Source organism: Diabrotica virgifera, chromosome 7, assembly GCF_917563875.1.
Source record: "Diabrotica virgifera virgifera chromosome 7, PGI_DIABVI_V3a".
Taxonomy (NCBI): Eukaryota; Metazoa; Arthropoda; class Insecta; order Coleoptera; family Chrysomelidae; genus Diabrotica; species Diabrotica virgifera.
Window position 1 is genome coordinate 208,742,060 of NC_065449.1, and position 25,643 is coordinate 208,767,702.

Consider the following 25,643-nt stretch of genomic DNA (forward strand, 5'->3'; position numbering starts at 1 on the left):
AAGAGTAGCTGCAGTGCAGATTCCTGGAAGGAGTAGGAGAGAAAGACCAAAGAAGACGTGGGGGGAGACGATTAGGCAGAACATGTTGGTAAAGGGGATTAATATTTATATGACCCAGGATAGAATTCTGTGGAGAAATGCAATTAGGGAAGCCGACCCCGCATAGGGATAAGGCAAAGAGAATGATGATGATGATGATGATGTCGTGTGATATTCGACAGAATATTTTTTAATGCATACATACAAAATTCAAGTCTTAGCAATATAAAATAGTTAAAATTATTAAAAAATACAGTTTTATTCATGAAATAATCATACCGAATTACATTCTAGCGCTTAAAATTGCCGATTTTTATTGCAATCGTGACAATTTAACATTAGATGCAGAACTAAAAGGTTATTTTGGATAATTTTCTTAAATATGACAGTTATCAAAACTATACAACTGATTGTAATTAAACATAAACAAAATACTTAAAAATTATTCTCAGTATAATTATGTATAAGTAGATTACTCCCAGTATAATAATAATCTGACTGGGAAGAATTAAACACGTGATGAAAATTTTTAAATATGATTGGCAATTAAAACCATTAAAAAATAATCAGAGATAAAAATATTGCACATTTTTTTTATTAAGTAAACCGCGTCAACCATGAAGGTTATTGGCGGGGAAGAGTTGTACATAAAATCAGATGTTTGCTTATAACAACTAATTACAATTGAGAACTTAAGCTTATTTTTATATTAGATTGTACAATTTAGTTAGTTTTAGAAACTTAGTCACTTTATCACATTTACTATAGTTCAGAGCACTTTTCAGATCACTTGGTAAATCACTTTGAAGTCGTTCCAGGTGATAGAGTGGGCAACTAACAATAATGTGTTCGATTGTCAGAGGAACATCACAAACAGCACAGTTTTTGTTGTTCTTTCTTCATTAGGTACTCGTGGGTTAACCTGGTATGTCCTATTCTCAAGCGGTGTTGTATGACTTGATCTCGTCGTTTTTGTAGCATTATCCCTTTTGGTGACAAATTTGGGTTGATGCGTTGTAGTTTGCTGTCGTCAAGTTTTTTCCATCTTTCGAGCCATATTCTCACTGAAAATTCTTTGATGGTGTTTTGAATGTCGGAATGCGGAATTTCTACGAGCTCTTTATCTGGTCTATTCGTACAGCAGGCTTCTTTAGCTTCCCGATCAGCTTTTTCATTACCTATTATGTTTACATGAGATGGAATCCAAACAAATTCTACCCGTTTATTCTTACTGTAAAGTTCTTCTAGATCAATTTTAATTTGGCATTGTATTGGGTGGTTTGGGTAAACCCTTAATATTCCTTGTACTGCGCTTAAAGAATCTGTAAAAATGACTGCTTCCAATTTGGGCTGGTTTGATATATGTTGTAGGGCTTTAGATATGGCATACAATTCGGCGGAATATATATGGAGTACTCCTTAGGTAGCTGGAACTGATGTTTATAATTGTTTCGTCAACGAAAGCTGCGCCTACCGTTTCCATTTTAGAAGTTTTTAACGCATCTGTATATATTTAGTAATACCTTTTGTATTTGTCTTTAATCTCTTGAAACCGTTGTAGAATTATATGTGTTGAAGTATCAGATTTAGGATACAGTAGAAGATTTGTATTACATTTGGGAAGTTTTATGGTCCAAGGAGGAGGGTAGTTTATTTCATTGGAAATAACTTTCGGAAAATTGAAACCTGTGATTCTTTTACTAAATGATGCAGAAAGGAAGGGTTTTTGTTCAAAAATTAAATTAAAATTGTCAGAAAATGTGTAGGAGTAAGCAGGGTTATTAGCCCGGCCGCACATCAAAGAAACATGAAACGTAAATTACGTTTCATGGAAATAAACCACTGCTAAACAAATATATATCCGGCCATTTATGAGACTCTCCGAAAATAAAAATGTGTCATGAGCATGAATCACACTCGTTTCATTAGTAGGCGGACTTCGAGATGTTTTTAGCAGTGTTTTCTTTTCATGAAACATGTTTTTCGTTTCATGTTTCTTTGGTGTGCGGCTTTGGCTTAGAGTTTGCTCCAATTTTAGCTGCATGTTGTAGGCTTAGTCTGTGTCTTCTAATTGAAAGAGGTGGTTCATCAGCTTCTACATACAGACTTTCTACTGGACTGGTACTGTAGGCTCCAAGTGCAAGCCTTAATTCGGTATTTTGTATGATGTCCAATTGCTTTAATAAACTATCTTTAGCTGAACTGTAGACTATTGATCCATAATCTAGCTTGCTACGAATCTGTGTTTTATATACAGGGTGTCCCGAAAAGATTGGTCATAAATTATACCACAGATTCTGGGGTCAAAACTAGGTTGATTGAACCTCACTTACCTATATACAATAGTGCACACAAAAAAAGTTACAGCCCTTTAAAGTTACAAAATGAAAATTGATTTTTTTTCATATATCGAAAACTCTTCGAGATTTTTTATTGAAAATGGACATGTGGCACACTTATGGTAGGAACATCTTAAAAAAACATTAAAGTGAAATTTGTGCACCCCATAAAAATTGTATGGGGGTTTTGTTTTTTTAAACCCCCCCAAACTTTTTTGTACCTTCCAATTAAATTATTATTGTGGCACCATTAGTTAAACACAATATTTTTATAACTTTTTTGCCTCTCAGTACTTTTTCAATAATCCAGTGTTTATCGAGATATTTTGAATATTTTTCGAATCCACCACATATTTGTATATGGTTAAGTACGATTGTAGCGATCTGTTAGTAATCTGAAAATTTATTTATAATTTACATTTTTAGGTATATTTTGAAAAAGAAGCCATATCTCGATAAAAGGTGACTTATCAAAAAAAGACTAAGAGGCAAAAAAGTTTTAAAAACACTGTGTTTAACTAATGGTACCACAATAATAATTTAATTAGAACGTACACAAACATTTGGGGGGTTTAAAGGAACAAAACCCCCTTAAAATTTTTATGTAAACATATTATAAAAGAAGCCACGTCTCGATAAAAACTGGCTTATCAACAAAATACTAAAACATAAAAAAGTTTTAAAAACGTTGTGTTTAACTAATGGTACCACAATAATGAATTAATTGGAACGTACAAAAAAGTTTGGGGGGGTTTAAGGAAACAAAACCCCCATAAAATTTTTATGGGGTGGACAAATTTCACTATAATTTTGTTTTAAGAGGTTCCTGCCATAACAATGACATGTCCATTTTCAACAAAAAATCTCTAATAGTTTTCGATATATTGAAAAAAATCGATTTTTATTTTGTAACTTCAAAGGGCTGTAACTTTTTTTGTGAGCACATTTGTACTAAGGTAAGTTAGGTTCAATCGAACTATTTTTGACCCCAGAATGTGTGGTATAACTTACAAGAATAAAAAACCGCTAAACGCCGTAAAAATGAGTGGCGCATAAAATATTCCAGCTACAAAAGATCTGATATGAATATTACGTGGCGCGAAAATGGATTTTCATTTGATGCAAAACAAAATTCTAGTTTTATTTTAAAAGATTTTTCCATAATATTTGCTAAATTTGAAGTAAACGCGCCACAAAAGAGTAACTTTGATACAGTTTGAATTTTGAAACTCTTTTGTGGCGCGTTTACTTCAAATTTAGCAAATATTATGGAAAAATCTTTTAAAATAAAACTAGAATTTTGTTTTGCATCAAATGAAAATCCATTTTCGCGCCACGTAATATTCATATCAGATCTTTTGTAGCTGGAATATTTTATGCGCCACTCATTTTTACGGCGTTTAGCGGTTTTTTATTCTTGTATCAGGAGTTTTTCAAAGTTATTTATAAATTAAATGTATGAAGTTGAATGCAATGTTCCTCTATTACACGTCAAGCTTTATAAATGGTCACCTTTGTTGCATTATCTCCCAAATGATCTAGTGTCCATCGAATGTACACTAGATTTTTTTTTATTCGAAATAGATTGAAAAAAAATTGAGATGGCCGGTAAATGAAGTCGGATTGTCCGTTGCCAGATCAAATTTAGCATCGTAACCACTACAACTACATAAACCATTTCGGGAATAATCGTAAATTGGATTATACTTTTGTAGCTTAAAAACTTCTAAACGGCTTAACCGATTTTGATCAGTAAACATGAGTTTGAAACGTATTGACCAGTAGTATCTGATGGATCTAAGGTCAAGTATGAAAATTGAAGCTACTACAGGAATTATTGAGCTTGAGAAACCGTTTTTCCCACAGGAAATAGATTTTATCATACTTATGAAGCCTATCACCTAAAAAATTCAAATTTTCCGGGATATGAGGTATACACCGTTAAATTCGTCTGGTGTACTTCTATAAACGCTAAGTTATTGGCGCAATTTGTAGGTTGAAATGTTGAGTAATTGTCGAAAAACCAAAATTTTCAAAGTTTAGTTTTTCAGTTTTTCGGCTATACTGAGCCGTGTGTATGTCTGATTCTGACGGCTTGGACACCATTTGAAAGCTTAAGTCAACACTATTAATTTGATGTATTTGCGGTTCTCCTGGCTCTTCTTGATCCGAATATATATACCCCCAAAACATATGCCGTTTTGTACCTACCAAGTCCTATAGCTGGCTTATAGGTTATCAAAAGTCACAAACTACACCGGTTCTAAATCGGCCCTGACCCCCTCTTCAAACACAGAGGAAAAATATCAAATCGGTTTAACTTTCAAACACACATACATATATATCCACAAACATTTTCCCTTTTTTAAATAAAAATTAAGTCACATTTCTAAGCTCTATAACTTTTGAATGGTATAACCGATTTTCAAAATTAGACATGCGTTGGAAAGGTAATGATCAGTACTGTTAGAAGCCGCAAAGGTCGGACTTAAATTTTTGAAGTTTTTGGGAGTTTTGGGGGCCAGAACGAAAAACAGACCTAAATAGGAAGGGCCGTAAAATCGACACCCTTGGACCAAAATGGATGGTTGACATATGAATGGGTGAGTCTTTTTCTGAACTTGAAGATGGGAGTTGGCACAATTTTCAATTCAGTCAGATTTAGAAAATTGAAAATTTCGTGTATATAATAGTGTTGCGTGTAGGGGGGCGTATTTCTGCGCCACTGGCGAGAACTGCCGTTCTCTGGTAATTTTTTCGATATAAAACTAACAGCTTCGATAACCAATAAATCGAAAACTATTAATTTTATCAAAAAAATGTATAATGAACATTTTTGGCTTATAATTAATATTTTTACCAGCATTTGCGGTCAAAATATAATAAAAAATTTCCACCCTCGAGATGAGGTGGCAACAACCCCATGGTAAAAGCGTCTTTCGGCATCATATAGATTTTGATCCTTGGACTATCCACTACTTATTGTCAAATTTTCAAGCAAATCTATCCATTCTGTAAAAATTGCGAAGTGAAAAATTTCAGTTCCTGGACTAATTATACTTTTGGAGCTCTATAACTTCTGAACGGTTTACCTGATGTTGATCACTAAACATGAATTTGAAACGTATTGACAAGTAGTATCTGACCAGCATCCAAGATCGAGTATGATAACTGAACGTATTACAGGAATTATTGAGCTTGAAAAACAGTTTTTTTTTCCCGTAAGAAATAGATTTGATTATACTTATGAAGCCTATAACTTAAAAATTCGAATTTTCCCAGATATGAGGTATACACCGTTAGACGCGTCCTGAGTCCTTCTACAAACGCTCAGTTATTGGTGCAATTTGTAGGTTGAAATTTTGAGTAATTGTCGAAAAACCAAAATTTTCAAAGTTTAATTTTTCAGTTTTTTGGCTATGGCGAGCAGTGTGTATGTCTCAGCTTGATCGCTTAGGCGCCACTTGAAAGCTTAACTCAACCCTATTGATTTGGTGTATTTGCGGTTTTCCTGTCTTTCCTTGAACCTAAGATATATACGCCCAAAAAATATGCTATTTTGTATCTACCTAGTCCTCTAGCTGGCTTACGGGTAGTCAGAAGTCAAAAATTAGACCGGTTCTGAATCGGCCCTCACACCTTCTTGAAACACAGAAAAAAAAATTCAGATCGGTGTAACTTTTCCACACACATACATACATACATACATACATACATACATACATACATACATACATACATACATATCCACAAACATTTTCCATTTTTTAAATAAAAATTGAGTCATATTTCTAAGCTCGATAACTTTTGAATGGTATAACCGATTTTCAAAATTAAACATGCGTTGGAAAGGTAATGATCTGTGCTATCAGAAGCCGCAAAGGTCGGGCTTAAATTTTTGAAATTTTTAGGAATTTTGGGGACGAGAACGAAAAACAGGCTTTAAATGGGAAGGGCCGTAAAATCCACACCCTTGGACCAAAATGGAGAGGTAACATATGGATGTACGAGTCTTTTCCTAAACTTTAAGATGGGATTTGGCCCAATTTTCAATTCAGTCAGGTTTAGAAAATCGAAAATTTCGTGTATATATAGTGTCGCTTGTAGGGGTGTTGTGCGCCACTGGTGAGAACTGTCGTTCTCTGTGGATGACCAATATTTTCGGGACACCCTGTATATTTAGTAATTGTGTGGTATCAGATCCCCAATTATGATTGGCTAATACTTTAAGAATGTTCATATTTTGCATGCAAGATTTTTTAAGTTGTTGAATGTGGTTTTTCCAAGTGAGTTTTGTATCTAATATCATTCCCAAAAATCGATGTTCTTCTACATACTGCAAATTTTGATTATATAGTGTTAATTTTGGCCAACTTGTTTGTTTGTGTCTTGAAAAACATATTTCTTTTGTTTTGTTTGTAGAAAAACGAAGACCTGTTCTCTCTGACCACTTTTCTAAAGAGTTGATGAACTCTTGCAGAATAGTTGCAGCTATCCGGCTATTTTTATTGCTTACATGAAGAACAATGTCATCTGCATATAAACCAATTTGGACAGGAGTATTAATGTTATCAACAACTTCATTCATTGCAATCAAGAAAAGTGTTACACTAAGGGCCGGTTGTTCGAACGCTAATCAGGAATGATCATTATCAAATATTTAATTACTGTCACAACTGTCAATGTTAACTTTGATTGGGTTGCTGAAAACATAATTATTGATTTCAATTATGAAATTAGTTAATCAATTATGTTAATAATTGTTATGTTAATTAATTAACTAATCTCAGAATTATAATAAATTATGTTTTCAGCAACCCAACCAAAGTTGACATTGACAGTTGTGACAGTAATTAAATATTTGATAGTGATTATAGCTGATTAGCGTTCGAACAACCGGCCCTTAGGGCCGGTTGTTCGAACGCTAATCAACAATGATCACTATCAAATATTTAATTACTGTCAAAACTGTCAATGTCAACTTTGGTTGGGTTGCTAAAAACATAATTGATTACAATTCTGAGACTATAATCAATTAATATAACAATAATTATTAACATAATTGATAATAAATCTCATAATTTTAATTAATTATGTTTTCAGCAACCCAAACAAAGTTGACATTGACAGTTTGGTGACAGTAATTAAATATTTGATAATGATAATTGTTGATTAGCCTTCGAACAACCGGCCCCAAGTGTTGATCCTTGGGGAGTTCCGTTATCTTGAGTATAAGAACTTGAAAAATGATTAGTAAGTTTAACTCTAAAATTTCTATCATAAACAAAATGTTTGACATAAGCTAGAAGATTTCCGTCCACGCCCCATTGTTTTAATCTTTTTAGGACATCATACTTCCACACAGTATCGTAGGCTTTTACTATATCAAAGAAGACGGCCAGTACTTGACGATTACTTGCAAATGCCTCGTGTATGACCGATTCTAGTTTAATCAAGTTGTCCGTTGTACATCTGTTTTTCCTAAATCCGCTTTGTTGTTTGCATATTAAATTATTGGATTCCAGGAAGTATTGCAGACGTTTGTTAAGTATTTTTTCTATTAGTTTGCACAAGGTGGATGTTAAAGATATAGGTCGATACGAATTTGGATTCGTTTTTATTTTATTAGGTTTTAAAATAGGAATTACAACTGCTGATTTCCAAGATTTTGGGAATTGTTTCGTATAGAATAACAGATTATAGATATCCAGAAGGTATTGTTTAGCATTTGCTGGAGGATTTTTAAGGAATGCATAAGATATTTCGTCAGGTCCTGGGCTAGAATTTTTAACGTCCTGAAGTGCTTCATTTAGTTCATTTATACTTAGTAATGAGTTCAGTGGATGACTGTTATTGGTAATGATTATTTCTTGTTCTAAGTTTCTTTTACGTTCAATAAATATAGGGTCATACATAGAGTCACTGCTGTATGTTTGAAACGAAACTGCTAAGGCATTTGTTATTTGTGCTTCATCAGTTATTTTATTTCCGTTCACATTAAGAGAGTTTACCTTGTAAGAATATGGAGTACCTTTAATTCTGCGGATCTTGTTCCATACTTCAGATGTGGGGGTATCATCGGTAATTGAGGATACATAAGTTTTCAAAATTATAACCAAGTTACGTCTTACACAAGAAAAGATAAATGTGATGGAGGTGTTTCGATTTACATAAAAGGTTGTTTATTTTGTAAACCTCAAGTTTTTTTAAATACTATGGCGGAAGAATTACTATTTGAATGTTGTTGTGTTACTTTTAGCTTAAAAGATGGTATGTGTTGTCTTATTAATATTTACAGAGCCCCTTCTGGCGATATCGAGATATTTGTAAACAAACTTTACTCTTGTCTAAATTATTGTTAAACATTTTAAAACTATTATTTTGTGCGGCGATTTTAATACAGATTATCTGAGAGACTCTAGGGAAGTAGTTATTTTCCTAACAAGTGCAGAAACTCATTCTTTTCCGCACGCGACTGCAGTTTTCCGAACGACGCGAAGCGGGAGTTCGGCAAGCAGTCGAGTGCGGAAAAGAGACTTTCTGCAAGAGTTAGGAACAATATTTTTTCTAAGAGTCTTTAAAAAATTACCAAATCTTAATCAATTAATTTAATTAATATGAAAATACATACACAAATTAATTCTTTGACAAGGTTGTCAAAACCAAACTTTCAATATAATTAGTTAGCATGACGACGATCTTGGTTTCCATGACGATGATTCAAAACGACTGTTTGTCTACCGATTTGACTTTCGAATATTATGTCAAAATAATTTTATTTCATCGAATTGTCGCGTTAATTTCATTAAAACAGGAACACAATAAGATATATTTGAAATAAATTAGTAAATGATATCTAAATATTAGTTTATTGCATGTATTATAATTACTTTAAGGCCATATTAACATATCTAAATTAACACGCGTGCGGAAAAGTAAAAACCGCGTGCGGAAAAGTAACACGCGTGCGGAAAAGTAACACGCGTGCGGAAAAGTGAAACTTTCTAAACTAAAATGCGTGCGCGAAAGTAGACATTCTTGTACGCTCGTAGAAAAAAGTTTTATTTACTGATCTTATACAAAGTTTTAATTTAAAATGCAAAAATAAAGAACCTACACGAATTTTTACAGACAAAAATGGAAAAACTTCTAAAAGTAAATTAGATTATTTTCTTACAAATTAGCCACATCAATGTAAAGAAACTACCAAAGACTTTGTTTTAGGTGATCATCTTGGTTTGGAAGTTTTATTAATAGATGCTAAAACTGAAACAGGACAAGATAAAAGAGGTCAAAACGTAACGTTTAGAAACCTTTCGCACTCGAATGTATTAAATTTACAAAGTAGTTTTTCCACTGAATATTTTAAAGAGGTTTACGAATGTCTGGATGACGTTAATTTATCATTTGAAACATTTTTGAGGGTACTGACGTACCATATTGACATATCTTGTCCAATGACTAGTAAAATAATTCGCAATGAGCCTAAAATAGTTGGGTAACAAATGATATAGTACAGGAGGGAAATGATTTGAGAAGTCTTTTTTGGCTATCAAAAAACCTCCAAAATATAGACATGCATTTGAACTATAAAGAAAAAAGAAGCAATATGTCAAATTAATCGACGAAGCAAAAAAGAGTTTCTTTCAAAATAGTTTAGAATGTAAGAATACTATACAACAGAAGCAGAAGTTTATATGGCGCACGGTAAATAACAAAATAGGTAAGACGGTAAAACGTAATAATTGCGACAAAATCAACTTGCTGATAAAATTATCACAAATAAATATGAGATGGCAAACTCTTTTGCAGAGCATTTTACTACTTGCCCTAAAAATAAAATCATAGATATTTTTGAAGATTCCAATTTTGATCATTACACTACACAACATGTAGATAAATAATTTTATTTTTTTCCTGTAGATGAATGTGAAGTCAGAAAGGTTATTGGCTCCTTGAAAAATGTTACCTCATAGGTATTGATTGTATATCGACTAAATTGGTAAAGTGTATTAGTGAATATATAGCGAAACCACTTGCACACTTGATAAATTTATCAGTGGCCCAAGGTATCTTCCCACATAGTTTGAAGGTAGGAGTTGTAACTCCAATATTCAAGAGTGGAGATAATTCTGTTTTAGATAATTATAGGCCAGTTACGGTACCTACTGTTTTGGGTAAAGTTTTTGAGAAATGTGTATACAAAAGAATGTATAGCTTCCTTAATAAATACAATATATTATGTTCTAACCAACAAGGATTTCTGCCTGGAAGATCAACAGAGGGTGCTACTGCTGAATTACTCAGTTTCATTCACAATGCACTGGATCGGGGTGATTTTGTGGGTGCACTTTTCTTTGATATTTCAAAGGCATTTGATACTATAAACGTAAGAGTTGCTATAGAGAAGTTAAAAAATATTGGTTTTCGGGGTCAGTTCTCATTGTGGCTGTCATCATATTTAGATTCTAGGAAAATTCTAGTTAAACTTAATGACTGTCGATCATATTATGATGATGTTGATATTGGGGTTCCTCAGGGTTCAATACTGGGACATTTAATATTCATATGCTATGTTAATGATATGCCCAAATATGTCAGATCAAATAACATATTTATGTATGCAGATGACACAACTATTGCTACATCTGCTTCAAGTGTTGAGAAATTAACTGTCTTACTAAATGTTATATCAGAAGACTTTACAGGATGGTGTAAAAATAATGCTTTGGTTGTTAATGCGAAAAAGACCACTAGCATGCAATTCTACTATAGATCTAACTCAAGTCATCAGTTCTCTATCAAAGTAAATGATAGCATGGCTCATTCGACAACTACCACTAAACTTTTGGGTTTGTATCTAGATAGTAATATGAGCTGGGAATCTTAAATTAATCACGTTTGCAAGAAAATAAATAGTAGCTATTACGCAATTTTACAATTTAAATTTTTTTTACAATTCAACAGTTATTGAATATTTATTATGCAATTGTGTATTCTCAATTGGCCTGTAATATAAATCTTTGAGGTTGTGCTGTGAGTGTTACAAGAGTATTTGTCTCTCAGAAAAGGATAATTAGATTAATTTTCAATTTGCCATACAGGTTTTCATGTCGACAATATTTAAAAAATATAACATTTTAACAGTACCTTCTATTTATGTTTTTAAATGTATATTGTATATAAAATCTAATATAACTACGTTTCATTCAAACTATTATTATCATCAGTACCCCACTAGACAAAATGACTTTATAAGACTACCAAAACATAATACTGGACGATACGAAAAATCCCAGTATTATATTGGTACATATAAGACTTTTTAATCATCTTCCCAATGGTATTAGATCTGAAATAAACCCAAATAAATTTCGAGGCAAACTAAAATCGTACCTATTGCAAAATTGTTTCTATAGTGTAAGCGAATATTATATGGGTGATGTAAATAATTAATTCTATGTACTGTTTGTATTTTATCTTATAATAATTTTTAAGTGATATTTTATATACGCATATATTTGTATTTTAAACTAACTTATCCTATATCATGTAAATGATCTTGCAGGACAAATAAAGTATTCTATTCTATTCTATTCTATTCTATTCTATTCTATTCTATTCTATTCTATTCTATTCTATTCTATTCTATTCTATTCTATTCTATTCTATTCTATTCTATTCTATTCTATTCTATTCTATTCTATTCTATTCTATTCTATTCTATTCTATTCTATTCTATTCTATTCTATTCTATTCTATTCTATTCTATTCTATTCTATTCTATTCTATTCTATTCTATTCTATTCTATTCTATTCTATTCTATTCTATTCTATTCTATTCTATTCTATTCTATTCTATTCTATTCTATTCTATTCTATTCTATTCTATTCTATTCATATTGTTTCCATGACTCACGCTTGTTCTTTTTGATTATATATCTCGCCTTAGCTCTATGTTTTTTAAAATTAACCAAGTTCTCTTCTGTATGGTGTTTTTTTAATACGTTAAAGGCATGTTTACTAAGTTTCAGTGCATCTTGACATTCAGCATTCCACCATGGGACCGTCTGTTTACGTTTTGGCCTGCTTGTTTTACCTATAGTTTCTTCTGCAGCTTTTATAATCATTGTAGTGAATTTTTCAACGATGAAATCAATATCAGTTTCCAATGGTCCTAAGTGGGGTATAGAGTTTTTGATAAAATTTTGATAACTTTCCCAATCTGCATTATTGATTTTCCACTTTTCTGGAAAGGATATTTCAATATTTTTGTCTGGTGCGTAGTTTGTTATTAAAATAGGCCAGTGATCGCTATCATAAGTATGATGTATTACTTCCCAGTTTAAATTTGGAGCTAGCGAACTTTCGCATATAGAGAGATCGATAGCGGAATGCTTACCAGTAATTGAGTTAAAGCGAGTTTTTTCCCCTGAGTTAAGCAAGACAAAGTCGGTTAAGCTTAAAAATCTTTCTATAGTATCACCTCTTTTATCTGTAGATAGACATCCCCATGTTGTACTATGTGCATTAAAGTCTCCTACTATTATTCTGGGTTTTGGAATTTGTTCAATTAACATTTCGAGTTGTTTGGCAGTGATTTCGGTATCTGATGGAATATATACATTGCATATAGAATATTGTGTTGAAGATTTTATTTTAACTGCTACAACCTCTAATTCTGATTGTATAGAGATTTCCTCTGATTCCAAATGTGAATTAACATAAATGGATACGCCGCCACTAGCTTTACCAGCGTTTGTTCTAATTTTATGGTAGGCCTCATATTGTTTTAATGAGTATTTTTTATTTGTTGTGAAATTTGTATCTTGTAAGCAGATAACTTGTGGATGTGTTTCTGTAATTAAAAGCTGTAGCATTTCTATATGTGTGAATACGGATTGAATGTTCCACTGAATAATAGCCATTTTGTTAACTTTTTGTTTTTTGTTTTATTTATCGTTGGAAGGAGTATTTTCCTGTGATGCGTCAGTATCTTCAGAGGTGTCATCCTGAATACTAAATTCTTGGTTTATATTACTAAGTAGTTTTTTCTTGATTCTTGTAATTCTAGATTTAATTGCTCTTTCGTTCAACATGGGATATATTCCAGTTAGCATATGTACCAACCCGAGTATATCCTGTTTGTATTCTAGGGCCAGTTCTACTGGGGTGGAAGAACCGTGAACGTCTTCTAAGAATGCTTGTAATTGGGTGTAATTTAGTACATATGGTGGTGATGCATCCTGGATAAATTGTTGGACTGGTTGTAATAATGACTCAATATTAGTAGTTTCTGAAGTGGATTTGTCTAATTTGGTAATTTTCTTCTTCTTTTTAATTTGCACTGGATTTGGTTTCGTGAATTCTGTTGGTATAGTTTCTGTAGGAGTAGAGCAAGTTGGGGATGACACTTCCGAGTGAGATCGTTTATTTTTATTATCGGTATCAGTGCTGACTTGAGCATCCATTTCTTCTTGAGATTCGTCATTTACATGTGTAATTTGATTTTGTTCGGGGTTAGTAGATGGAATTTGTGGAAGAAAATTTTCCTCCGTTTGGGGCTTTTGAGTATTTTGTGGATAAGAGGGATTTGAGGTACAGTCCGAGGAAACGTGACCGGTTTGGTGGCATTTGTAACAAGTTAGTTTATCGGAAAGAAAAATTCGGTACGAAATATTTTCAAAATCAATTAGGACGGAGTCGGGTACAGTAAAATTGTCTGTAGGTGCAAAGTAAACTTGTCTTCCAAAACTAAGTACATGGCTGTATTGCGGGTCTTGTATTCCAGCTCTAAGGAACGAAATCGGAGACATTAATTTAAAACCAAGATTGATTAAAGACTGTTCGATTATGTTATGGGGTATAGATGGACATACTTGGGATATAATTAATCTATTAGCGGGTGTAATTAGTTTACGTGCTTTAATTGCATGTTCTCCAATCTTAATTTCACCATGTTGACTTAGAAAATCATCTACGACTTGTGTGCTTGAAAGGTAGATGCATATTCTTCCGTTTGACATTTTGGATGAAAACAGTACATTTTTTGGATGGACTATAGTCCCTACTGCAATGATGTACTCTTCTGTTCTTATTCCGTCTACTGCCGGTAAAATTATGGCCTGATTTTTTGCTGGGAATTTTGTTAATGGTTGTTGCTTAGTTATGGTAGAATAAGTAATTTTATGCTGATCGGGATTAATTGATGGACCCCTGTAGTCAGAAGTACCACCTGCCATTTTATCAAATTTGATCTTCTATCTTTTTTTAAATTTAAATTGAACTTTCATTTCAATAATTTTAATTTGGGTAGGTCCGACTCTGTTTATTGAAAAGTAAATAGTCGATCTAGCAATTAGCAAGAAAATGCCAACAGTTGAAACTAGTTTTTAGATAATTAATAAATACGAAATATAAATAATGTTATTCGTATGTATACAAAAACAATGCTTGTAATCAAACTACTGCAAATTTGGAAACTGTACTTACAGCTATTAACAAATCACTGTACACTGCTTCTATATATTTCAGTTTATTATTTATATTGCACATTTTATCTGAGATTATTATTTTTTATTTATTTTATGTCTTTGAAATATTACGCATTTCCTTAATTTTTTGAAGTTACACTTCTTTACGATCGAGAGTGAAATTTTATAATGCCGGGCGTATGCGCACACAGACAGTATTTATTTCGTTGCTAATCTTTCAAGATATGTATGTATCAGCGCAAATAAGTCATATTATATCATATAAAAGGATATATTAGTGTTCTTAGTAAATGTATTATTTATTATAATTTTTGTGTCTTTGGATTTGTCTTCCTCGAGAATAAGATATTTTATAATAATAGTAAGTATATATTTAAAGTATTTTTGTACACTTCACTTGGTCTATTAAATTTTTCAGTATGTATGAGAAATCTTGAAACCTTTCAAAGCAAAAGGTATATAGCTCAGTGGTAGAGCGTGTAACCGGAGATCAAGAGGTCCCGGGTTCAAATCCCGGACGATTCACATTTTTTTATATTTTTGGTATCGTTTTAATAAAAAAATTTTAAAAGTGGTAGATAAAGAAAGTTAGTTTAATATTTAAATAAAATACAAATAACCTGTTAAGTATATTAATTTCGTTGAAATCATAATAATAGAAGTATAACTTTTTACGTGCGTACAAAGTACACACACATTCTTTTTTTATTCCTGAATGTGTTATGAACAAAATGAGAAAAGTGCTCTGCACCAGAGATTTGAAGTTAGAGGTATAGAGTTAGGTTGGCTAGATGCTACGTTTTCTCGACTTTGTTTTATGGAATGGAAGTTTCGACCTTAAACGCGGCATCAATGAAAAAACTGGAATCATTCGAGTTGTGGGTGTATAGAATTCTGACAAGGGTGTATTTTATCACCATTGTTATTTAATTTCCATGCTTGGCCTAACTCTGAGAGACAGAATACGAAATGATGAGTTATGGCGAAGAACTGGAGTGGAAGACATAATAAAGCGCATTACGAAGTTGAACTGGAAATTGTCAGGACACGTCGCAAGACAAAGAGGCAACAGATGGACAAGGAAGATCTTAGAGTGGCGGCCAAGGGCGGACAAACGAAGTCGTGGAAGACCACCTACCAGATGGACCGACGATATAAAGAGAATAGCGACAAACTGGATTGCAGCTGCCCAGGACAGAGAGGGGTGGAGACATCTTGAGGAGGCCTATGTCCGACAGTGGACAAATCTGGCTGTGTGATGATGATGATGATGATGTTATTTAATTTATATAGTGAAGCCATCTCAGAATTAGCGTTGGCCGAAGTCAATGAGGGCCTAATAATAAACGGTGAGCCACTTAATAATATAAGATATGCTGACGATACCGTACTTCTAGCGGGAACACTGGAAGAATTGCAACACCTTGCTCAACAACTAAATATACATTGCAACGATTATGGACTAAAAATAAATTTGAAGAAAACCAAGTTCATGGTATTTACAAAAGCACAAAACAGCAGAGTTAGACTAGTACTGGATAATACAGAAATTGAGCAAATATTTTCGTACAAATACCTTGGAGCATGGATCACAGAAGATACTGATCAGACAAAAGAAATAAGATGCCGCATTGAAATTGCACGATCCATTTTCAACAGAATGAGGAAACTTTTCTGTAATCGCAATATCAATATAACGCTCCGGATAAGAATGCTTTGTTGTTATATTTTCTCCACCTTTTGTATGGGGTTGAGGCATGGACACTAAAACAATCCAACATTAAAAACCTGAAAGCATTCGAAATGTGGTGTTATAGACGTATTCTGAAAATATCATGGACAGATCGTAAAACAAACGCACAAGTGCTCGAACAACTAGGAAAACAATGCGAAGTTTTAAATTCCATAAAAATCAGGAAGTTGGAATACTTGGGGCACATCATGAGAGGTGAAAAATACGAACTATTAAGGAATATAATGCAGGGCAAAATCAAAGGCAGACGAAGCGTAGGAAGACGTAAAATCTCGTGGCTACGCAATCTCCGTAAATGGTTTGGATGCAGATCAATTGAACAATTCCGGCGCGTAACCAACAAAATTATAATTGCCAGAATAATTTCTAATATCCGATAGGAGCGGAACTTTAAGAAGAAGAAGAATTCTGAAAATATTACTTACAAAACACGTCACAAACAAAGAGGTTCTGCGAAAGGTGAATAAAGAAATGGAAGTATTGAATAGAATCAAAACCACAAAATTGGAACATCTCGGACATATTACAAGTGTAAAGAGATATAACTTGCTCCAACTCATTATGCAGGGAAAGATCCGAGGAAAAAGAAGCTTAGGGAAACGTAGAATATCATGACTGCACAAACGGAGAGATTGGTATGGATGTACATCAAATATATTTTTCAGAGCAGCCGTCTCTACAGTCTGAATAGCTATGATGATTGCCGACCTCCGTCGCAGAAATGGCACTTGAAGAAGAAGAATAATGTGTTATGTTGGAATGATTGACGTATATTACAATTTATTATAGATAAAAGATAGTCTTCAATGTCTAATGCTTAAACAAAGCCTTTATAGCCGAAGAGAACAATGTCACAAACTAATAAACATTGCAGTTTTGTTTCTTGGTATTGAAATATCAGTCGCGAGAGTTTTATTTGTTAATCCTGCAGTTTTATTGATGATATGATACATTTAAGCGAATAATGTCTGGTGGCACCAACAAATCTTAAGCTCTAGCTTAGCCCAGCTCAGCTTATAGATAGAGCCGCTTTAACTCTCTCTTACGTTGCACGTTGCACCATAATTTTCGATTCTTATCTATGCAATCCACGTGGCAATCCATTGTGGCATGCTGAAAATTAATCTAAGACTCAATGGTGCAACGTGTATGTTTAGTAAGCTAATCTTAAAGCAGGTCTTAAGCTTAAATCAATTGGTGCAACCAGGCATTAGTCTTTGTTAAAGATCAACGGAAGGATTAGCAGAAAATCTAAGAGTGATATGCTAGGAATCACAAGGAGAGACAGAATACCAAATAATACCATAAAGCAAAGAACAAAAGTCAAAAACATAGTAAGTAGAATATGTACCAAAAAAGAAATGGAGATGTGCAGGTTATGTGGGAAGAACACCGAACAACAGGTGGACTAGAAGATTATTGGAATGGCGACCGCGGGCCGACCACCAATGCGCTGGAGAGAAGATGTACAGAGAACTGCCGGGAACTGGATGATAGTAGGGAGATAGGGAGACATGAAGAAACTAATAGGAGGCCTATGTTCAGCAGTGGATGATAACGTCTAGATGATTATGATGATGGGTCTGCGTTAATATTGTTACTTTAGCCAATGAGGGTTACAGACAAAAAGACGATGAGCTGAGACTGCGTATCCATCAATCTCTTGTTCCTCGTATAGTAAAGAGACACAATGAGAATGGAGAATACAAACGAAGACCTGGTAACGGATGGAAAAGATGTACAACGCCAAGAGATGACCAACATTTGAAACTTCAATCTTTACCAAATTGAATACTTACAGCTTTCAATCTTAAAATTAATTATTGATCACAAGTTCATGTAAGCGTTGATTGAATACCCCAAGTGGGGTAATTAATCAACGGTGTAAGTGAGAAGAGAAATGATAAGTCTCAGATCTAAACAATAAATCTGAAAATTCTGTTGGAACCACTTTCTGGTAACATCCTTAATCTCCGCCTTTTACAATTTATAAGGCAAGGAGACGACGAATAAGGAAGACAACGGGGACTCTGCAATATGCAGTCACATTCCGTTTATTTGTCTATTCAGTGTACTCAAAATATAAGTAAAATTAAAAATTATAAAACAGTTTATGTTTCATTTTGGTTCACAGACGATCCATCATCCCCATACGTACGTTTCTGTCTCTTCAGACATCTTCAGTGGGCTAAATGAACTCCTCAGAATCGAAACGAAACCAAACTGCCTATTTAAGCCGAATTGTAAAAATCATCATCATTTTCTTTGCCTTATCCCTATGTGGGGTCGGCTTCCCTAATTGCATTTCTCCAAACAATTCTATCTTGGGTCATATCAATGTTAATCCACTTCACCAACATGTCCTGCCTTATCCTTATCGTCTCCCCCAGGTCTTCTTTGGTCTTCCTCTCCTACTCCTTCCAGGAATCTGCACTTCAGCTATTCTTCGTATTGAGTGATTAACATGTCGACGTTGAACATGACCAAACCATCTTAACCTATGTTCTCTCATTTTGGCATCAATTGGTGCCACACCTAGACTTCCCCTAATATACTCATTTCTAATTTTATCCTTCTTTGTCACTCCACTCATCCATCTAAGCATTTTCATTTCCGCCACATGCATTCGTTGTTCCTCTTTCTTTTTTACTGCTTAACATTCAGTTCCGTTCATCATAGCCGGTCTTATGGCTGTTTTATAGAATTTTGCCTTCAGCTTCAATGGAATTTTTCTGTCACACAACACACCACTCGCTTCTTTCCACTTCATCCATCCAGCCCTAATTCTACTGCATGCATCTCGATCTATTTCTTCATTACTGTGTAATACCGATCCTAGGTAATTAAAACTATTGCTTTTCACAATCATTTCACCATCCAAAGATACCATTTTGTTTGTAGTAACTCCATCTTTAAATGAACATTCCAAATACTCTGTTTTCGTTTAAACCTTTTTCCTCCAGAGCTTGTCTCCACTGTTCCAGTTTTTGTTCTAAGTCTCTTCTACTATTTCCCATTAACACTACATCATCAGCATACATTAGCACCATGAAATGCTGCCTTGTAGTCTCGCTGTTATCTGGTCCAAAACTAATGAGAATAAATAAGGACTAAGCACCGAGCCTTGGTGCAGTCCTACTTTCACCTGAAATTTATCAGTCTCTCCCACACCTGTCCTAACACTAGTCATTACTCCCTCATACATATCTCTCACAATCTTTACATATTCGCCAGAGACTCCTTTCTGATTGAGTGCCCACCACAGAATATCTCGACGAACTCTATCATATGCTTTCTCAAGATCAATGAATACCATATGAGCGTTGGTCTCTTTATTCCTGGATTTTTCCATCAGTTGCCTTACAATGAATATTGCATATGTTGTTAATCTGCCCTGCATAAAGCCAAATTGATTATTGGATATTTCGGTTTCTTCGCGTATCCGTCTATCAATTACTATCTTCCATATTTTCATGGTGTGGCTAAGTAGTTTTATAGCCTTGCAGTTTGTACATTGTTGTATATCTTCCTTGTTTTTGTAGACAGGCACTAATACTTCTCCATTCGTCTGGCAATTGTCCAACTTCCATAATTCTATTAAATAGACCTGCTAACCAACTTATTCCTGTCTCTCCCAATGCTCTCCATACTTTCCCAGGAATATCATCTGGTCCGACTGCTTTTCCTTTCTTTATTTTTTGAAGAGCTTGAGCCACTTCCTCGGTTATTATTCTGGTAACCATTGCTGTTACTGTCTCTGTTAACTCCACAGGTCTGTCAAATTCTTCATTTAATAAACTGTCAAAATACTTTCTCCATCTCTTTTTGACATCCTTTTCGTGAATTAGTGTTTTATTATTTTCATCTTGGATACATCTAATTGATTAAAATCTCTTGCTTTCTTTGCTCTCTGTTTGGCTATTTTATATATTATATATCTTTGCTTCGCCTTTCCTGGTATCAAGTTGATCGTATAGGTTAGAATACGCTTCTGCTTTAGCTTTTGCTACTGCTACTTTCGTTTCCTTTTTTTGGCGACCATATAGTTTTGAAGATCTATGTCCGGTCTGGTTTCTTGCCAATTTTTATATAATTTTCCCTTCTCTTTTATTTTTCCTGGTACTTCATTTGACCACCACCAAGTCTCTTTATCCTGAAACTTCTTTCCTGACGTTTTCCCAAGTATTTTAATAGCCGTCTCTCTAATAATCTTGGACATTTTTCTCCAAATTGTGTTAGGGCTTCCTTTCATGTTTCAACATATTTTTTCTACTATTCTTTCTGCCTAATATTGTATTCGTCGTCTCCTTGCCTTATAAATTATAAAAAGCAGAGATTAAGGATGTTACCAGGAAGTGGTTCCAAGAGAATTCTCAGATTTATTGTTTAGATCTGGGACTTCTCATTTATCTGTAAAAGATGTCGCTACCGCTAGAGCGTCCAATACGCAGAATTATTTTTACAATTATACTTAAATAGGCAGCTTGGTTTCGATTCGCTCCAGAGGTGTTCATATCGCCCCACTGAAGACGCCTGGTGATACAGAAAGATACGTATGAGGATGGTGGATCCCCTCTGAACTGAAATGAAACATAATCTGTTTGTAATTTTTAATTTTACTGATAGTTTGAGTACACGGAATCAACTTTCATTGGAATTTTTCCTAGACGAATGAAAACGGAATGTGACTGCGTATTGTAGAGTCCCTTTCATCTCTTTTATTCGTCGCCTGCTTATCTTATAAATTGCTAACAGCAGAGATTAAGGATGTTACCAGAAAATGGTTCCAAGAGAATTTTCATTGTTTAGATCTGGAACTTCTCATTTGGGATTTCTGTATCAGATGTTCCTACCGCTAGAGCGTCCGATACCATGATAAATATCGAAACCGGTCGCATTACACTATAATATAAACCATAATATCGTTATTTATACAAGACTGTGGGTTTTTGAATTTTTCACATTTTTCTGTTCAAAATTGTCTTTATTATTGTCATTCCATGTAAATTCTTTATTATTGGCATATTATGTCATTAGCCCTCTCTAAAATTTTACAACTAAATTCTGCTCGTCTCTCAGCATCTCATTCTCTTCAGTTAGTTCATCTTTTACTTTTACTTTTATTGTGTTATTCTGGTATATATTTTCGATCGTTTTGTTTATTCCTAGAGGTATCCCTCTTGTGTACAATAAGTGAATTATGTTATTTAATTTTACTCGGTCAAATGCCTTATTAAGGTTAATGAAACAAGTATGCCAATCTGTTGTATTCTAATGATTTCTCTTGGACTTACAAATTCTCATTATAAATACAGCTTCGGTGCATGATCTTCCCGACCGAAAGCCTTATTGTTATTCTGCTAAAATAATTATATTATTAAAAGGTAAAAGTAAAAGACAATTTTTGCTTGTTTTCGATTCAGAGGAGTGCACAATCCCTGGACAGCTGTTTCTGCCTTATAGGCTTCATCAGCAGAGCAGCGTGCACAGCTCTGAATGGAAAACCAGCTATCCCATCTATTTAAGGGAAGTTTGGAAGCATTGGGACGCAATTCAGCGACATCTCTTAAACAAACTAAAATATTGAGATGCAGAATTCATTATTATAATAATTAAAATGGTAAATATGTAGTTATTTAAATCTGAAACATTTCTTGTTGGAAGTTCTTTCTGGTACATCCTTAATTTGCGACTTTTACAATTTATAAGACAGCAGACGATGAATATAGAAAACAAAAAGGATTCTACTCTATGCAGTCACATTCCGTTTTCAGTTTTCAGTTTGTTTAATTATATTATTGTTGATATCACTAAATAGATAAATGAGTTAGCGCACGACCATCTGATTTAAACCATAAAATTATCGATTAAAATGATTTCAAAATGTTGCTTATTAAATTTTTGAGATAAAATAACTCACATCTGAAGAGTGTCGTAGATAAAATCTAATATTCAAATCCTCCATAGACATATTTTTTAAAAATTTATCGTAAAGATTTACGTCAATATCCAATGCTAGTTTTGTGAAGCCTAACCTAAAAATATAATGTTTAAAATGTATTCATCTTTAATAAAAAAAATTAACAATAAAAATGGAAACCATTTTCACTAAATTGTCTCAGTCAAGATTTTTTCATATTTGGATAGAATGCTTTAAATTTACGTGGTAAGACTCTGTGAGTTTTTGTTGAATGTTCTGTATGGTTCGCTTGGAACACCATCATTGCTTTCACCTGAGCTGGTTTAGCACATATTCAGACGAAGATATCAATAAAATACTAGTTAAAATTATTTATAAATGCAGTTCTATTCGTGAAATAATCTTACCGTATTCGTGAAATAATAATTAAACAGAGACAAAATAGTTAAAAATTATTCTCAGTATATTAATGTGAGTAGATTATTCCCAGTATAGTAATAATCTGATTGGACAGAATTAAGCAGGCGATGAAAAATCGGACATCTTGAATATTAGTGCACCCTATGTAAGGCACAGCTGAATCTTATGTTTGTCCGTCACAGTGTTGCCACGCCATTTCTTTCATAATTTCAATCAATGTTAAATGTACCTACAAGAATAATATAATAAGAACGTTTACTTCTCCGTCATTATACTAGGTAGAATGACAAATGAGGTGTCAAATGAAAGCTTATAATCCAAGGATAGTACTAAAGGTGAGAAATTAGACCTAGATTGTCTGTCCCTCAAAAAATAAGCGTTATATTGGGGATTTCTAATGTCGACATTAAAAGTTGCACTATCTTTTTTCTATAAAACATTTTGCTCTAAAACTTACCAGAAAACTTCTTTGTCTTTGTACTCTCTTCTTTCAAATAAACGTGATTAAGAAGCTAAATTTTAAACTTGGTCACACAACTTTTGCGATTAAACTTTGCAATGCACAAATCCGCGCCTTTTTCTTTGAAAAATTCATAACCTTTATCATGATACGAATAAAAACTTGAAGAAGGTACCTTTGTCTTCAGAAATATTAGAGCTATATACTGTAAAAATTTCAGAAAAAAATAGTAAAATGGAGCAAAAAACGTGATTTCATTTTTTTTTATTTTTAGGTTAAAATTGCGATTTTGACAATGTTCCCCCACATAAAATTCAAAATAAACTTCATTTTCGTTTTCAGCACCCTCGCAAAATTTAAAGTATGAATAAAATTAGCGATTCACCCCTCCGTGGTCAGTATCTCGAAAACTAAGCGCTTTTTTGAGGGTATCCCGCTCGTGTATAATATCACAAAAAATTGTAACGTGATAGTATGAAAAAATAGAGGATACGGCAACGGTGTTACAAGTGATGTTCGGATCCAATGCCAAAATCTAAACCGACATATTTAGGGTGCATTATTATCCAAGATGTCCGAAAAATCTTACTACACGACTGGAAATTAAAATCATTAAAAAATAATAGCTGAAATTTTATTTTTGTAGGTTTTTATTGGTCAGAGTCTCTATAAATATCTATAATATAATCTATATCTCTATAATATCTCATAAATGAATTAATCATTAATATACAACAAATTGTCGTATTGATATGAATTAAGTGAAACCTTTAACAAGATCAGAGAATAACATCCAATAGAAAAGAGAGAAAAGAGGAACAGTTGGATGAATGATAACCTACTGCAACTTACGGAAGAAAGAAGAAAATCAAAGAACTGCAAACGAATGTAAACAATATTCTGAGACAATTAATATGAACCGAAATACCAACGGCCAAAGGAAATTAGTTAAACTCACAGCGTGAAGAGATAGAGTTAATGAAACAAAAACACGATACGTTTAAAATGCATAAAAAGGTGAAACAAGCAGCTGGCCTTAAGTTATCCAACTTCTTCTTTTTCTTAAGGTTAATTTGTTGGTTGTCAAACATGTTTGGTGAGTTCGCAAATTGAAAAATATGGATTCAGGTTTTGCATGGTCCGATACAGAAAATAAAATTCCAGAGGAAATTTTGGAAGCAGAGAAAGCAAAGAAAGCGACTTACGATATGTTGCAGAAAAATCAAAACTCTGTTACGAAAAGTCATACGACGCATTTAAAAATTCATTTAAAAATTTATGCACTTATCTAGTTTTAGCATTTGTCAATTATTTAATTATATAAAGTAAAATAAATTAAAGAATTAAATTTACATCAAAGTGAAAATTAATGTTTGTCAGGTCTCCCCAAGCTTCCAGGGCTTTCCTGCGGCTCGCCCTGGAATCTGCTTGGCTCGACCTGAAAAACACCACTTTGCGGAATTGTAATGTAAATAACTATTTCCCTATTTCCTAATGTATACTCACCTGAAAGTACCGTTTCCATATAGCGGAACTATGTCTACTAAATCCATATTTAAAATATATTCAGTTTCCAATCCAAGAGTATCAAAAGTTGTATTAATAGAAATACCGTTTCTTGTAAATAACTCTCTATCTGTGGGTAACTTATTAACTTTAATGTAGTAATTCAACGTGTCCAACCCATGTACATGAATCTGAGTTAAATTCAAGTCACCAGTTCTTAAAAAATAAACCTCAGTTAATAGTTGTTGATTCGAAGAATAGCAATAAAATCTAAATAAATCAATATTTAAAAGAACTAGAAACAACTTGCATATATTAATGGTTACTCCCTTATATTGCTGGGTGACATACTGAAAAAATTAAGGAATAAAAGGAATAGCTTACAATTAGGAGTAGCTTAGAATGAATAAAGAAAAGGAAGTCATATTTACGATCAAAAAACGAAAACTGCAATACTTGGGACACATTACAAGAGGCGAAAGATATGAACTGCTTCGAATAATTATGCAGGGGAAGATAGCAGGAAAAAGGTCCATAGGAAGAAGACGAAACTCCTGGCTAAAGAATCTACGGGAATGGTTTAGCGGTAGCAACAACGAATTGTTTCGGTCAGCAGTTTCGAAAATACGTATAGCCCTGATGATCGCCAACCTTCGGAACGAAGATGGCACTTGAAGAAGAAGGAGTAGCTTACAACTCTGCCCTCGATATC

At 33.5% G+C, this 25,643-nt stretch overlaps 1 protein-coding gene across 1 annotated transcript in view; it reads right to left on the bottom strand.

Moving 5' to 3' along the window:
- The window catches only part of LOC114329996 (uncharacterized), a 49,750-nt gene that overhangs the window by 9,411 nt on the left and 14,696 nt on the right, over positions 1-25,643 (bottom strand). The window contains exons 3-4 of the mRNA XM_028279289.2: positions 24,932-25,147; positions 22,546-22,660 (exon numbers count right to left, since the gene is read on the bottom strand). Coding sequence (XP_028135090.2) covers positions 22,546-22,660; positions 24,932-25,147 — 331 coding nt within the window. The remainder of the gene's footprint in view (positions 1-22,545; positions 22,661-24,931; positions 25,148-25,643) is intronic.